The sequence below is a fragment of the Babesia bovis genome, chromosome 1, assembly GCF_000165395.2.
Source record: "Babesia bovis T2Bo chromosome 1, whole genome shotgun sequence".
Lineage (NCBI taxonomy): Eukaryota > Apicomplexa > Aconoidasida > Piroplasmida > Babesiidae > Babesia > Babesia bovis.
The window spans coordinates 205,664-221,368 of NC_067396.1; the positions used below are offsets into that span (position 1 = coordinate 205,664).

The window sequence follows — 15,705 nt, forward strand, 5'->3', positions numbered from 1 at the left end:
TGCGCAATTTGTTTACACACCAAAAGGCGGGAAAGTCGTGTATGAATATTTTATCACCGGCCATTAGTCATATGTTAAATCGCATTGCTGGGTGTGTATGATTGTTATAAATATGTAATATTGTGTTTTTACTGTAGAAAACCCGCGGTGAATGACTGAGGGTTCTATGTGCACAAGGGTACCAAAGCGTCTTTTGTGTGTACCCAGCGAGTTTTGCTGATTGTCTGGCGAAAATCTGTCGTCCGTCTCCATATTTTTGGTTGTTTGGGCACGAGTTTTGTTCGCACATTGCTCGTTCTACCGTTGAAAAGTCCATTACCTGTCGGCTGGCTGCGTGAGAATTACGGATGCTTTAACTGATTTCATGAGAGGGCTGTAACTCTGCAGGTTTGTATTCCGGGAGGAACTGCCTGCGTTGCATGCGTATAAGAGGTCATCTTTGTATTCTAAGACTCTGCTGCAAACATTTTTACAGGAACCATGGATACAGTTGATGTCTGCTTGGAATCTACGGGAGTGGCCATTAGTAGGTCAATCTCCGATAGCATTGGACCAAGTAGTTATGAAAATAAATGCTCAGGAAGCACTAAGGTTAGCATAGATGGTATCCGGACTAAGCAGGAGTTGCCCATGTTTATTATGCCAAGGCACATAAGACTAGCCAGCGCATCATATGCAATGAGTAGTGATGCGGATATGGAAGATGATTCTTCGCAAAAGACGGATTCTCATACTGGAAATAAACGAGCACGTATTTCACATACTGATTTCTGGTCAAGAGTCGATGCTGGTGAAATCAAGATTAAAGGTGCTATAGACACGTGGTCAAATATTGCGACGTCTTCGCAACAATCGCCGGTGAATACTAATTTGCCAAACTATGCCATTAGCACAACCAACCTCTCTGACTATTCCTACAAAACGACGCCATTTGGAGATGTTTATTATTCCCCTAGGTTTAACGACAACAAATACACGTACAGATTTGTCATTCTAACTAGGGGGGTAAGGAATGAGGCTTATCGCATACTGAAAAGCTGTGGCAGACATTTTTTAACCGAGATGCAGATTATCCATCAATTAGGGATAGATCTTTCTCCCGGGTGGGAGCACTTCATGGTTTTCCGCAACAAACTGGAAGAACTCATACTAAGACGACCTTTAGGTAGCTAAATACACAATAGGGCACTGATATTTTAAAGGGTTTACAAATTGTCACTAATGGTTTTGGGTTTTTTCATATGCCAATATGTAGTAGGTAGTTACACACTGCGAGTCTCACAGTAGTGAATATATTAAGATCTACTTTAGACTATGGCAAAATTATTAAAATGGATTGACCATTTATCCGCTCAAACCTATCATAGTTTATATACCTTTCAGTTGGATGGAATAGATCTTCTGCGTCAATTGCAATTCGAAGAGTTCCTCTATAGGAAGGTTGCACCAGCCACCGAAAAGGCTGCCTTCTTCATTGTTAACAATCACAAAAGAACAGGTATAATATTCATAAACGCGAGTGTTGTATTTTGTATTTGTAGAATATGGAATATTATAAATTTGTGCTAATCATGATTTTCTTCTATGCAATTACATCGATTAACGAATAACTATATTACGTCGTCAAACAGTTACAGGTGCAAAGGCTGTGGTTATGGGCTTTGCAGGTAAGCCAGAACAATTTGTAAAGGATGTTGAGAAAACTAAACATGATGGAATCTCCATTATCAAACGGTTTACTGGTGGAGGTACTGTAATTGTAGATGAAAATAGCTTGAATACTAGTATTATCGCATCAACAGCCATATCAAAAGATATATCCCCAACCAAAATTTGTGAATGGAGTTATGAAAACATCTTTAAACGTTCTGGATTGTTCAATGAACGATTCATTAACCTTGAAGGTGATTATGTGGTCAAGGGTGATAACCCTGCAAAAACGTATAATGTGAGTGAACAAGCAATACCATATGAATACCACAAAGTGGCGGGTAATTCCCAAGCATTCAATATAAAAGCATTTGTTCATCATACAGTGTTCCCCTGGAATATATCACCACTTATATCACAATTGTTAGTACAGCCTACAAAGGCCCCTAAATATCGACAGGGTCGCCACCACACCGAGTTCATGCGCTGTGTTACCGAAGCGTTAAATCCACATTTAGGCATGAAAACAATTACCGATTTTGAAGAAGGTCTGTGTGAAAAGGTGAATAGTTCATTTGGGAGCTTATTTGATAGGAAAATTCATGTAACTGTATCTAAGCTTCCATCACCACACAACATAAGTAATGCAATAGACAAAAATTTGATTCACCTATCAGACGAATTCATACAGCAAGCCATATTGTGTTTATCAAACCCAGCAACCCAAGAATGTTGACAGCAGATGTGAAACAATATTCAAGGGTAACTTATATAACGATCCGTGTTCCAAGGATACCAGACTATTGGGGAAGGTTAATGGTGATTCCAAATTTTAGATTAAGTTACAATACATGTTTCGATCATTGATTTAATATCGTAATGATAACTTATCCATTTATGCTAAATTTTGCCACACTGTTCATACACAACTATGACATCAGGTCATCTAATTTGTTTGACATATCGAAAATCTCTATGATATAGACCAACATATGCAGTTGTAACTGTGTAGATGTTTGATTTTCATAGATAATACCGCCGTTGTATGTTGTTTGGGGTATGTCACAGGTTCTTGAACAGTAAACATTTTACATATGGAATCCCCAATCATATGCTTGGTTCCTCAGAGGGTTTCACGTTTACTGGCTAATGTTATCACGTAGACTACATCACAATGTTGCATTTCTTTATCTTCTTAGATGATTTTATGTAGTTATATTCCCAAAGACACTTGGGGTTGTGAAGCCACTTGCCAAGAAGCTGCTTTTAGATGGGAAACATATTACTATCTTCCATGATTGCTTCACATTTTAGTTATAAATCATATTACTTTAGCGTTAAATATTTTCATAATATGGTCCTAATAATTTATCGCGCATTTGCCCCTTTTAATAACTAGTCAAACAGCACCATAGAGTTTGATGATTTGCAATGGTCTTAATGATGTCAAAAACATACTTAGATCATGGTGTGGTGTCTTTAGGATAGGTAGCAACGATTATCGTACATAAGTTGTCAACATAATCATTGCAAATCAACAGCACTTCATGATCAATCCCGTTTCATCGTGCAATTTTTGGTGATTCGGTTGTATTCATGTGAATATGTGAAAATAACATGTATGTTTGTCTATAATGAGTTTAAAATGTTCATTCAACGATAATATCCGATGCAATATACAACATAATAAAACATCTAGATTTACGAATAAAACCTAATAATAATTTGTTACAAGGTACTGATCAAGGAGTATATATTGTATAAAATGGCATATCGTTGAGCAAGTATTGTCTGATTTTTTACCAATCAACGGAGCCACATTGGGCAAAAATATATAAAAATATTTTCAGTTTATATTTTGAGAAAATCAATTAGTTATTCGAACAAATATCTTCGTATTCAGAGAATACAGGTAGTAGATTATCATTCAAAATGTTTAGTTTACGCGAGTTTATTTATTTGCTCTCACGGTTGACGTTAATGAAATCGAATAAACAAAAAATTTATAGACAACCAACCGATATGACATCTGGTGTGGTATCCATTGGAATTCACTGATACAGCCGTTAAACAACTCGGGGATGTAGTCTATATAGTTGGACTTCATATAGGAGGATGGTGCTGCAGATAGATTTTTTCACGGACAGTTTTTATATCACCATAAATGTAGCCCGACATGGTTAATCTACGAAATTCAAAACATTCATATTGCAACATTCTGTTTCTCAGCTGTATATAACATGTTCTCATATGATTTGTCCCATTACCTCACTCTCGCTTCGGTGGGCGGGTTTATATTGACTATACCAAGTTATGCTATTATAATAGATCTAGATCGTTCTGTATATCCTCAAGATGTGGAAGTTTATCATGCATCATTCATTAGAGGAGGATTACATAGAATATTCCACGGAAGGACTGAGATGATTAGCGCTGTTAAATACAAAACCTGTTACTATAATACAATGCTACGCAATATGACTTCTGTAACTGACGTTTATGTTCAAGAATATAGAAGAGGCAGTGAAATATATATAGAAACTAATCGATGCATCAAGGGAGTACAAAAACAACTACATACTACATTTTGCAAAATTGTCGCACCTCATTGTGTACTGTTAACCCGACGCGATAAAATGCTCCTGGCTGCCTCCATTTCCATTCCTATAAATTTAAATCACCTTTTTCTACATCCATTCTTAGTGAGATCACGTGAGGAGGAAGAAGATGGTACTAGTATTAGTTTGGATTTAGTTAGTAAGAGGGCTTATAATAAGAAATTGAATGGTTGTAGGATACTAAGGTTTACAAACCCAAATATATTTATATCACCTATATATGGTTTGGATTCCCAAACAAATGCCAGTAGTTATAGTAACCCAATGCTTATATCTCAAAGCGTGAAAATATATCATGTACTCGGTACAATGTCGATCACACTATGGCTCAAAGGTTTACCATCGAGTGAGTCAAAATTTGTGGAGATACCCCCAATATCGGATGGAATTTTCCGACCGAGAAATATAGTTAGGTTCGCATTAAAGTTTAACGAATATGTAGATAACTCACGTCCTTCTACATCTAATCATCTGTATATTTATGTTGATAGTGTTGAAGTCAGTGTACCTGACATAATTATATTGGCCAATCTAAAAAGAGGTGACTGGTTATATACCCAATATAGCATTTTGGGTTCGCGATATCTTGAATACCCTACCATCGGTGTAAAGAGTTCACAAACAGGTCAGATGATCTACAGTGCTGCCTTCGATGAATATGTAAGATATGTTGAAATCTTTACGCATGTATTCAACCAGTGGAAATTTGTGGTGGTTAGCATTACGAAGTTCACCAAAGGTGTTCCACATCGATTAAAGAAGATATATTTAAGAGAAAGAAGAAATCGCGTTGACTACTATATCGAATTATATGATAGTTGTGCGAACTCCAGTCTAGATATGATATATAACATCAAAATCATAAACCCTACTACCGATGCAAATAATGCTACCCTAGAATCACATAATTATCTACCTCCTATAGAAAAATGTTTAGCCAGTGGCATTCCGGCAGTCACTATGCATTCAATGGGCACCCATATAGAAGGTTCTGTTCGGACAGCGGCAACAACGCATCTTGTAATTCCTCAAACGCAATGCATGTCACAATATGATTCGTATGAGACTGGGATTCAACGTGGTGATACAAGTTCAACACTATCACAAGTTGACACTTTCTATACATCTGAGTATACTAATGATAACAATATCGAAATATTCAGACAAGGTATGACTATTGGAGCACCTGTTCCATACACCGCCTACCCGACTAATTACGCCCAGAGAAATGAGGAAATCGAGGTTCCCATCGAACCAAGGGCCAGCACAGGTTTTACAAAAGTCGACCCCTTGAATTTAACTGAAACGCTGGCTGATTATAACACAGTCGAGTTTACAGATTCTATGATGCCACAAGAAAAAACATCGGTTGAGAATTCATTCAACACTCCATGCCCAATTTCACAAGATAACATCGAAGAAGTTCCAATAGAACAAATAGATACGTCTGAAACCCAACTATCAGAGCCAAGCGTAACACAACCGATAGAACCAGCTTTGCCACTAATAGAGTCGGACAACATTAAGCATCCGTCAGAATCAGAAGCTATTGGTATGCCAGAATTCACGTTTGAAACATTATTATCTGAATATGAACACTCACAAAATCCATTCATTATACCTTTGACTAATTTTCGAATATAGATGACTCTAACCAAGCATCAGTTTTATCTAATTCACCTTCCTATCTATTCACATTAGAACTTATAATTTATTTCATATATGGCTTTCGTAATCAATTATTACAACACGTTCTACTCTGTTGATGCGTAGAAAAGGTGTATTTATCCATGACTACATATGTCGTTATAATCGGGTTATCATTGTAAAGCTATCTTCGGGATAATTGCAATATTCAATTGATGAAGGAATATTAGGTATTATATTCATGTAAAAAATCTACAACACAATATTTTAGAAGACAGCCTTTTATCTAAGCATTAATGAACAAGCAAGTTGTCATTGCTATAGGATGAGCAATTCCATGTAGGATGTAGTGTTATCGTCCGAACAAAGAGGCAGGTAGAAGTATTGACTAATTGACATCACTGCTATTGAGTCGTTGCAACAATATAAAATTTCAAACGTTGAATTCCTACCAATTTATTCTAACCCCCATGCCACGTATGATCAACTTGATAGACTACATGTTTGTTGTGACTATTTTTGGTATTAGTTCGACCTATACGCGACACGATTTAAAAAGAAGAATGACAACTCGAGTAATTTACAACACAGTTACGTCATAATTTTTGTTGGTTAATACCGAGAAATGAATCGCCCATCCGTATATTGATTTTAGCAAAAAATGGGAATCAAAATTCACATAGACACATATGAAAACAACTATGTTTGAGACAAAATGACAACATTGTGTAGTAGCAGACTGGATAAGCAAATGGTATTCAACCACCACATTACCGAAAGGATACACGTATAGACGGAGCAAATGTAAATGCGATTATAGTACAATAAGTCTAACGTTCGACACAACTAGTCAATCGCTGTCATACCCTCCGAATGGATTATCTATTGTAAGACATGGTTTCTTAACGGCCACTGCAGGTAGATGCTTTACGGTAATCGCCGAGGCTCTTATAATAGTATTCCCATTATTTGTGACAAAGGATGTGTTAATTTCATCCAACTCTTCCGGTGCATCATTTTCAATTTCCTCTTCAATCGACACGGGTACCTCTTGTTCAGCGGTGTCAGAGCACCACACCGAAGTAATGGCATTGTCATCTGCTTCGGCGTATTTGCGATACATTTCCTCTTGTTCTTTATGAAACAGTGCAATGTCTTCATCGTTCGCACCTGATTCAAAGTTAATTTTTTTCTCCTTCAGTATCTGTTGTAGACTTAACTCTGCCGCATTTTCTCGGTCTCTCATCCTACCTGCCCTTCTTTTTAAAGCAGTCAATCGTTCTAATACTTCATACTCAGCGTAAGCATGATCTGCTTTCTCTATCATTTTTTCTGTTTTATCCTGGTTTTCGGCCCTTTCGTCCTGTAATATTGTTAATTACTTTTTAAATCAACATAAAGATGTTTAAAAGAACAAACTACTAGAACCAGTATAGTATATAAATATATAGTTAAAAACAGAAAAATTAATGAGTTAACCCTATGATTATCCGACAAAACAGTAGCATCAGACAATTGATCGTGTGATAGACCATTTTGCAATGGATATATTTATATAATTCATATATATTGAATTAACCATAAATAAAACCTACTTCGTCTTTAGATATGGCCTCCGCTGCCAGCTCCGCATCTCTATGAGCGTCATATGTACGAGTACCACCAGATTCCAAGAGATAATCTCCGTGTTGTGGATCTGTCTTAAATATAATTTGGTGACTGCAATGAGGACATTTAGCGAAAAACCTATGTTTCTCAATACCAAGATATGTATCTTCCTTTAATCTCATCACTTTGGAATTCATCTTGGTACCAATGTATGTGAAACCACGACAACTTTCACATCTAAATGTAAATGGGAACATCATGCGTATATCAAGCATCCTAGCACTCATTCCACCCTTTATACGTCTCGCAAAAGTTGTCTTACCACGGCCGTAGCCATCATTGCGCAAAATATCACGATTGGCGTGCAACGCCGCAGGATCAAAATCCGGAGGTATGTATTTATTAAGCACCTTGCGTTCTGCCATCTTTCCTTTAGGTTACAAAATGCCTAAATGTGCTGTTTGACTTGAAGTTGACGCTACGCTTTAAACGTTCGAGGAATTAACGGAGAGTACTTCTGCGTCAACATGTGACATCTCTACCCTTTATTAGCAATGGAGAAGTCATATTATTGATTACACATTTTGTGGTCTTAGTAAAAAATTTTAAAATTTGTTGAATGTGGAAAAGTTTGAGCTGACTTGAATGGTAGGTAGGTAGGTAGGCAGTTTGCTACTACAACTATGAGGCAGTATCCTCCCTTTTTACATACTGTTTAGTATGTTTTTCCAATATCTATAAATGCATAATTATTTAATATTATATTTACCTTTGCCATCGATTGCCTTTCCGATTTTGATACTGGCTTGCCATCAGCGAGATGTGTAGGCAGATGTTGGTCATCGAATTTACTGAACTTCCCAGGGAATTTACGATTGATAAATTCAGAAGGCGGAGTTCTCAGTAGTTGCTGTTGTTCAGCCTACATATAGTGTCTAGGTTAGTCAATCGATCATTACCTCTAGTTTAAGCCGTTGCTGTTTCAATTCCTCTTTTCTTGCCGCCTCTTTCAATTGAGCATCCCTGATATAAATGGAAATAAGTACATAAAAACCAACTTTGATTTAAACTTGACAACAAACTCTCCTCCATCCCTGTCTTCCAGTAAAATACCCAGTTCTGGTAGTTGCTCATCTCTAACCAGGTCACACAATTTGAGAAGATCAGCCGTTTTCCCGACATCAACCTCTTTAGTTTTCATACAATGTTGAGCGAATAGGCGAGTCTATATACCAATGTATCGAATTCAACTTCACTTACCTTTGCTCTGAAGTTTAATAAATGCTCGAGTAAAGGGCCTGAAACAGAAGATTCTTGGTTTTCATCCTGGCCATATTCTGTTCCTGGCTCCTTTAGTTTTAAAATCTTTGTATTATATGTTGTCATTTTAAAGCGCTTACCTCCAGTATTTTGTACATATATTTCTTAATGCTCAACCCTAATGCTTGTCTTAAATACGATTGAGGCGTCGATAGGTACGCATTAAGTGTACTGATGAAAGCACACATTGATTGCAACACTTTCGGAGTATCAAAATTATCCAAAAATGCTCCATGAACCTGTGAAAATGATCGAGTAATTATTCGGACTAACCGTATCTCTTAGTCTTTCAAACTCTGTATTTAACCTCACATCATCCTCTCCCAATTTTTGGGCATTTTCTCTTTTGTCCAATCTCGAATTGAGTAATGAAAAGAAGTTGAAAAATGTTTCATCTATGGCTATAGCTTCTGCCATACCCTGAGGCTCAGGGTTGTAATTTAATGTCCCATCATGCCTGGATGTTAAGAATAATATTCTTATTTGCCTCTTGTTGTATTTGTTAAGCAGCTGTTTAATGGATATGAAATTCTTTAGGCTTTTGCTCATCTTAAGCCCTTGAATATGCAGATGGCCAAAGTGTAAGAAGTAGTTTACCCATTGGTTGCGATCGCTAAAAGCTTCCGATTGCGCAATTTCGTTATCATGATGCGGGAACTTTAGATCTATACCACCTGAATGAATGTCTATAATCGTATCCTTCCCGAATACGTTTGAGCACATGGCACTGCATTCAATGTGCCAACCAGGCCTGCCTTCTCCCCATGGGCTTGACCAAAAAGGTTCACCTGGTTTAGCCTTCTTCCAGAGAGCGAAGTCTCTGGGCGATTTCTTATGTGTCGATACCTCGCCAAGGGTACCTTCTCCATCGGTGATTCTGCAAAGATCATTATAGCTATTAGGTTCCAGTTTGGCGTATACGTGTTTATCACTTCCAATAAATGCATCTATATCAAAATACACGCTACCATCGGCTTCGTACGCATAGCCATTCTTCATGATGGTTTCAATATACGATATGATCTCTGGTAAAAATTCACTGACTCTTGTTATAACGTTGGGTGGGTCAACACCTAGTGCAGCCATATCCTCCCAGAACTCATGCTCCCATCGGCTTGCTAATTCATTGAATTTGCAACCCTGAAAAACTCTATCACATAACTAGCTGCAAAACATACCTCATCATTAGCTCGTTGTATGATTTTGTCATCTATATCAGTGACGTTGATAACCAGATGGACATCGTAGTTAAAATAGCGCTCCAGGATGCTTCTTATTGTGTCACAAGCAACGTACGTCCTAGCATGACCAAGATGTGCAGTGTCATATACCGTTGGACCGCAGCAATACCAATTGATACGTCTTCCATTCTCTGGAACAAATTCAACTTTGGCATCACCAGCCAACGAATTGCGCAACAAAAGACCAGTTCGGAATTTCCCATCTTTTGATGGTACGGTCCATTCTCGAAGTTTCGCTGAGGATTCCTGTAATTCTGCCATTGTTGCAAAGCGTGTGTTCTGAAAGACTCTTCTACCCTTGACTGCTGCGTTACCAGTTAAGATGCGGAACGCGTGGCATGTGTGGATTAGAAGCATCAAAAAAAATGTTAAAACATATGTAATTTGTAAAAACATATGATGACGTAATGAAATCAAACTTCCTGTTAATCTGCCATGTGTTGGCAAGATGGTTGTCTACGCGCGTTATGTGTTGCCGCGTTTTGCTAAGGGATGGATTTTACCTGCATTACAACGAAACATAGGACCGTTTACAACAGTTGCTGAGCCACCTAGTCGCCTTTCTGATATGCCAACACTCTCTGCCAAACATTTAGGTATGCAATTATCTCTATAATATCCATATGAAAACAAATACACATATATGATCTTCTGTAGGTAAAATAGCTGTTGATGTTTCTAGATGCGCATATAGTGATATAATAATTTGGCAAAAATTCATAGAATGTTGTTCCGAGAAGTTGTTACTTCTCGACGGCAAGGACACTTTGCGAATATGGAAGGGAGTAGTAACATTTTATCGCAATTATGAATATATCCTAAGGGCACCTGATGCTGGATTCATACAGTCCCTTATTTCGCATAGCACTGATGTAGTACGTTATATGTTTGTTAAAATTCCACTACCGTGTAGACTAATGGATACACATGTGACGAGCTGAGCCAGTTATCTGAGCACGTATGCAACATGGTATCGGTTAATGACGTCTTATTACCATTTGCAACACCGCTTTATTCTAAGATTGGTGTTATGTTTCATATGCGGCTCGCCGAATCCACGCCGTACGATGTTGTAAGGTTACTGGTATCATTTTCCCGTATAGGTGTTAAGGATGTTGTGTTATTGGAATCATTAGCGGAGTATATATGTATGAGTGACGGATTCAGTGAGTATGATTTACGCAACATTTTAACTTCATATGCAATGGTTGGATACCAGAGCCCAGCATTGTTCAAGTACGTCACGGAGCGTTTCCTATCTGCACAGGGAGTTAGCATCAATGACGTAGCAATATTGTCATTTGGCTATACATCTGTGAATTATATAACACCGGAAGTGCGAACTCTGTTTGAAAAGCACATATTTTTAGATGGGAAGGGACACCCTTCGTTGATGGATTTGAAGGATTGCGCAGTCGATATTCCTTTATTTTGTTTGAATTTAGATAGAATGGGTTTGAAAATACCCAATGAGTTAATTGAATTAATTCGAATCGATGATTTAACGGAGAGCTGCTTCTTGAAGTTGGCACATCTGCTTCCTATTACTGAAAAAACTCAGCGGAAGGTGTTATGACATTATCGCATCTTTAATTTAAATCACTACCTTGATAGTCATCATAATTTCTGGGAATAGTTAACAATAATTAGACTCGATATTCTAGGCATTATGCATTATTTGTTTTCAGGAATGTAACAAAACGTTATGAAACTCACAAGGTTACTTCTGAAAATGATGCTAACACAAACTCCAATGTGGCACAAAGTCGCCATGAAAAAGTCCAAGTTTGAATGTGGACAACGGTGATGAAAGATACCAAAGATCGGGCTGCAACGAGGGAAGCGCACTCGTATTTCGTTCATCTACGGATTATTCTTTCAAATAGTCTATATATAAGCTTTCAAAGTTATTACTACATGTTTCTCTAGTGTTATAACCCAAGTACATAGGTTTCTTAGCTATCAACTGCACGTGTGATATCGGGATTGAAACGCTATGTACTATGTTCATCCTTACGTCAGAGTTCATAAGCGAAAGCATTTCATAAACCGAATATAGACTAGAAAAACACAACCGCAACCGCTGCAAAACACCATTGGATACAATCCTATAGCAAATCACGAAGAACAGCTATAATCATTGCCTCAAACAACTAATTTCAGCTTTTGTAGAGTACTTAGGCTCTGAATGTGAATAGACACAGCATATTGGATATTTTCTTATTGTTGATATCTAAAGAAGAGAATAAAGTACGGTTATTACCGTTATATATGAGGACTTTTCTCCAGCGGAAGGGTATTCTGAACCCTTACGTGCGCCTTAGTCCCCAAAACATAGCCGGGTATCACAATAAATACACAGCCATTTATTATATGCGTAAGAACAATTATAGCTTCTGTCCAATCTCAGATGTTCTTCGGGTCGAGAGCAATGATGCCTCCCCAGACACACTAAATTAACTGATGTCGTATATCCTTTAGTCTCTACACACATTTATATATTTGCATAACTATAACCAGCGATATCAATAATGTATTATATAGCGCCGCTAATTTTATTTTTCGTTTCCTTTTCAGTAGCATCATCTCCTAAGGAAGAATCCAGCTCTAGTGGAATTCACCTTAATATTGGTACGAAAATTAGCCAATTACTTTTTAATATTGAACAGAATACCCTAAGGATGATACTCCAGGTCATCTGAATGTAGCTACAGGTGTGTCTATATATTTTAATGCGAAAAAATCCAGGTGATGGTGATGAGGCTGCCAATCCCAAAACTCCGGTTGTTATCATAGCGCCTAAGGTATAACACCTATGTTAATATCGACATATTATGCAGGCATTGGTCGACTATGAGCGTTTGTACAAGAAGATGATGCAAAATGCTCCACCTGTAAAAGGGCATGAAAACATAGGTGTGTTTTTAATTCATTAGAATCTAATGGCAATCGTAGAGAAGGGGTTGTTGTATGACAAGAAAGAGGCATATTCCGACCCTGCCTCTCGTCGTCAATTATTATTCGAGGTAGGGATATTTTACCAGTCTTACAATCAATTTAGCTCCTACGGGACGCTGAAGCTGATTTGGCTTTTTACCGCGCTGATCACAGTGAGATGGATTTGGTTAGTGTTTACTTGACGTATCTATACACATTTACAGCTATTATCGCATCGTTATTAACGTTCTGCCATTGAATCACCCTTTCTCTATATTACAATGTTAATGTTTAGATACGTTAAACCATGTAAATGCGTTTCTACAATTCATACTAATGCGACAAAAATAGATGATGGCATACATATAAAACACATACATAACAGTGAATGGCCAGGTCATTAAAACGCTCTATGGATTTTTAACTCAAAACATTCGCTGGTAACAGAGTCTCATCTTTTGTCAACTACATCTATTTGACAGAAGCCGTGCGTGGTCAAATCACGGCAATGGTGCCGTTCTAAAGATTAATACTCATCAACGCCAATAAACAATTAGCAAAGTAGTACACATCAGCTTCTATAATATCCGCTATGCTCTACACAGGTTGAACATGTATTTTGGTAATATCTCATATGTACATAAAATTATATTGTCCAAAATTAAATATCACACTATTTCAAGCAAAAGTAAATGACCAATTTATGTTATACATTTCCCAATAATAAATAGTGTCACTCCTAATGGACAAGGGTGTATAGAGTGCAATACAACCAGACTCATTACGCGTGTGCGGTTGTATTTTCAAGATAGATCTGTGACAGTTCTAATAAATTTAAAGTTGATAATAGATTGCGTATATATCTTATTTATTATACGAGATGGCGCCTCCGTCGGTAGGTTCATTTGTTGCTGTAGCAAATTTACTATAAGCTTTGTACAACATTTAATACCATTTTATAGGCTGATGAAGTTGTTCCCTTGGTTGGGAAAAATATCATGTTTTCACATCCGGCAAATGTGATTCAATTTCACATTGCTTTATGGTATGTTTTCATAGTTGTAAAGCTATGCTAAAACAACATTTCACCTTAATTACTCACACTTCGCTAGGTTACTGCTAGCCATTGCTGCTATTTTAATACTCTTTATGTACTTTTTTTACAACTCCTTCGGGGTAAGTCGTCTTCTATGTGTAATAATGACATTCAGCGCGATGACCCTATTCTATATTCTCAGATCAATGTTACCAGTCAGCAGTATGTTTCGATTGCTTAGTATCTGTATATACTTTTCAGGAAAAATAAGTGATATTGGGATTCAGAACTACTACAGTTTCCTTTGGAATCCTATAACGTTTAATAACTGTGCCTTGCACATTATTAAATAGATACATCGCAAACTGTATTTTCAATTATTTCTATTAATATTTATGTCGTTTCTGATTTAGTCGTGTTTGATTTTTTTGTGTGTTTAAGGTGATTGGAAATACCAACATAGACGATGCTAGATGTTTTACTATACTCAGGTAGTTGCACATTCCATTTTTTTAGCACATTTAATCTAAACATGCTACTTGTAAATTGCATGTTTGTGTTTGCTTGATGAGGTGTGGCACGTGCTTGAGGGCATGACGTAGCGCGTGCGGTCATCGTAATATTTATCCACCTTCCATCTTATAAATCAAGTTTTGTTCTGGTATAATCAATTTTATTATTATTTTAGTTATTTCATGCTTTCAGTAGTGTATTACGACGATGGGTATCTTGGACATATGCTGTAGTTGCTGTTCTGGTGACACCGTCCTTCCTGATGAGGTGCCACGTCATCATATAAGTCGTGTGCAACCTCCTCCAAAGCCGAAAGATAGTGAGGTAATTGAAGAATCGGAGGAAGTTGTTGATCAGGAGGGCGAAGTAACTGCAGATGTTGGTGTTGAGGGGATTCCTTCTCTGGCACCGAAACGTCCTCTTAAAGAGTGCAGGCTGAAACCTGGGAGGCGCCGCATTACTTTGACTGGTGCTGCTGCGGCTTTACCACCATGTTCCGATGCTGAATGTGTCGGTGCTATTCCAAAGGTACAGTCAACAAAGGTACCTTTGGGTCCCGGTGCCTACTTGATGTACTCATTGGAGGGAAATGGATGTTTAAGCATCAATTTTGCTAAACAGGCGCCTAAAAGTTTAGATGGAGTTTTGGCATACATGAAGCCAACTATCGAGTTGAGCAGTTACCTCTACACTAATGATGGAGGTAACCCGAAGGTTGCCATGGATTTGCAATACTGTATGAGAAGTCAGTATGCAAGCGACCGTAAACCGTATTATCAGGCATGGTGTAAATTTTTGAAGCTTGCCACTTCTTACAATGGTGCCATTTACCTTATGGAAGGTTCTGATTTGTCCCCGCCTCCCAAAGTTGAGATTCTTCTGTTGAAGGACGGTGTTGTAAAACCAGCAGAGAAGCTGGTATCTATTGATTTGAGTAAATATAGTGCCGTCGGTGTTATTCCTCCGGCACTTGACTACAAATCTGTAGATAACTTTAATGAACGCACCAAGTTTTGTGCTACCTGTGATGAATATGGCTCTACACTGTTGATTTGAGAGCTATTCGTACGGTTTTAGAAGTGCTTTGTAATTCCAACCTTCTATTAACACAGATGTGTAATATGTTGCAGCTATA

The 15,705-nt window shown here is 37.6% G+C and overlaps 9 protein-coding genes across 9 annotated transcripts; 7 read left to right on the top strand and 2 right to left on the bottom strand.

Moving 5' to 3' along the window:
• Nucleotides 1–377: 377 nt before the first annotated feature.
• On the top strand, nt 378–1,213 carry BBOV_I002360 (Cyclin-dependent kinase regulatory subunit family protein). The gene has a single exon (XM_001608836.2). It carries the CDS (start codon nt 481–483, stop codon nt 1,171–1,173), a length of 693 nt encoding a protein of 230 aa, XP_001608886.1. The 5' UTR covers nt 378–480; the 3' UTR covers nt 1,174–1,213.
• Nucleotides 1,214–1,295: 82 nt separating this feature from the next.
• BBOV_I002370 (lipoate---protein ligase family protein) lies at nt 1,296–2,482 on the top strand. Its single transcript, XM_001608837.2, has 2 exons — nt 1,296–1,498; nt 1,638–2,482. Exons 1-2 carry the CDS (start codon nt 1,315–1,317, stop codon nt 2,384–2,386), a joined length of 933 nt encoding a protein of 310 aa, XP_001608887.1. The 5' UTR covers nt 1,296–1,314; the 3' UTR covers nt 2,387–2,482.
• Nucleotides 2,483–3,815: 1,333 nt separating this feature from the next.
• BBOV_I002380 (putative integral membrane protein) lies at nt 3,816–5,932 on the top strand. Its single transcript, XM_001608838.2, has one exon. The coding sequence runs from the start codon at nt 3,891–3,893 to the stop codon at nt 5,910–5,912; it is 2,022 nt and encodes a 673-aa protein (XP_001608888.1). The 5' UTR covers nt 3,816–3,890; the 3' UTR covers nt 5,913–5,932.
• Nucleotides 5,933–6,717: 785 nt separating this feature from the next.
• On the bottom strand, nt 6,718–8,129 carry BBOV_I002390 (uncharacterized protein). The gene is made up of 2 exons (XM_001608839.2): nt 7,511–8,129; nt 6,718–7,278 (listed from the first exon to the last, which is right to left on the bottom strand). The coding sequence occupies exons 1-2, from the start codon at nt 7,946–7,948 to the stop codon at nt 6,766–6,768; spliced, it is 951 nt and encodes a 316-aa protein (XP_001608889.1). The 5' UTR covers nt 7,949–8,129; the 3' UTR covers nt 6,718–6,765.
• Nucleotides 8,130–8,178: 49 nt separating this feature from the next.
• On the bottom strand, nt 8,179–10,491 carry BBOV_I002400 (putative cysteinyl-tRNA synthetase). Its single transcript, XM_001608840.2, has 8 exons — nt 10,022–10,491; nt 9,117–9,983; nt 8,924–9,082; nt 8,784–8,888; nt 8,582–8,748; nt 8,483–8,546; nt 8,293–8,445; nt 8,179–8,258 (listed from the first exon to the last, which is right to left on the bottom strand). Exons 1-8 carry the CDS (start codon nt 10,478–10,480, stop codon nt 8,205–8,207), a joined length of 2,028 nt encoding a protein of 675 aa, XP_001608890.2. The 5' UTR covers nt 10,481–10,491; the 3' UTR covers nt 8,179–8,204.
• A 3-nt stretch (nt 10,492–10,494) lies between these two features.
• Nucleotides 10,495–11,692, top strand: BBOV_I002410 (uncharacterized protein). Its single transcript, XM_051767455.1, has 3 exons — nt 10,495–10,680; nt 10,742–10,959; nt 10,998–11,692. The coding sequence occupies exons 1-3, from the start codon at nt 10,533–10,535 to the stop codon at nt 11,658–11,660; spliced, it is 1,029 nt and encodes a 342-aa protein (XP_051622971.1). The 5' UTR covers nt 10,495–10,532; the 3' UTR covers nt 11,661–11,692.
• A 900-nt stretch (nt 11,693–12,592) lies between these two features.
• On the top strand, nt 12,593–13,324 carry BBOV_I002420 (uncharacterized protein). Its single transcript, XM_001608842.1, has 7 exons — nt 12,593–12,715; nt 12,754–12,798; nt 12,833–12,888; nt 12,925–13,000; nt 13,040–13,110; nt 13,146–13,208; nt 13,246–13,324. Exons 1-7 carry the CDS (start codon nt 12,616–12,618, stop codon nt 13,264–13,266), a joined length of 432 nt encoding a protein of 143 aa, XP_001608892.1. The 5' UTR covers nt 12,593–12,615; the 3' UTR covers nt 13,267–13,324.
• A 502-nt stretch (nt 13,325–13,826) lies between these two features.
• On the top strand, nt 13,827–14,464 carry BBOV_I002430 (uncharacterized protein). Its single transcript, XM_001608843.1, has 5 exons — nt 13,827–13,916; nt 13,984–14,066; nt 14,134–14,197; nt 14,233–14,279; nt 14,319–14,464. The coding sequence occupies exons 1-5, from the start codon at nt 13,902–13,904 to the stop codon at nt 14,329–14,331; spliced, it is 222 nt and encodes a 73-aa protein (XP_001608893.1). The 5' UTR covers nt 13,827–13,901; the 3' UTR covers nt 14,332–14,464.
• A 229-nt stretch (nt 14,465–14,693) lies between these two features.
• On the top strand, nt 14,694–15,670 carry BBOV_I002440 (uncharacterized protein). The gene has a single exon (XM_001608844.2). The coding sequence runs from the start codon at nt 14,778–14,780 to the stop codon at nt 15,624–15,626; it is 849 nt and encodes a 282-aa protein (XP_001608894.1). The 5' UTR covers nt 14,694–14,777; the 3' UTR covers nt 15,627–15,670.
• Nucleotides 15,671–15,705: the final 35 nt, after the last annotated feature.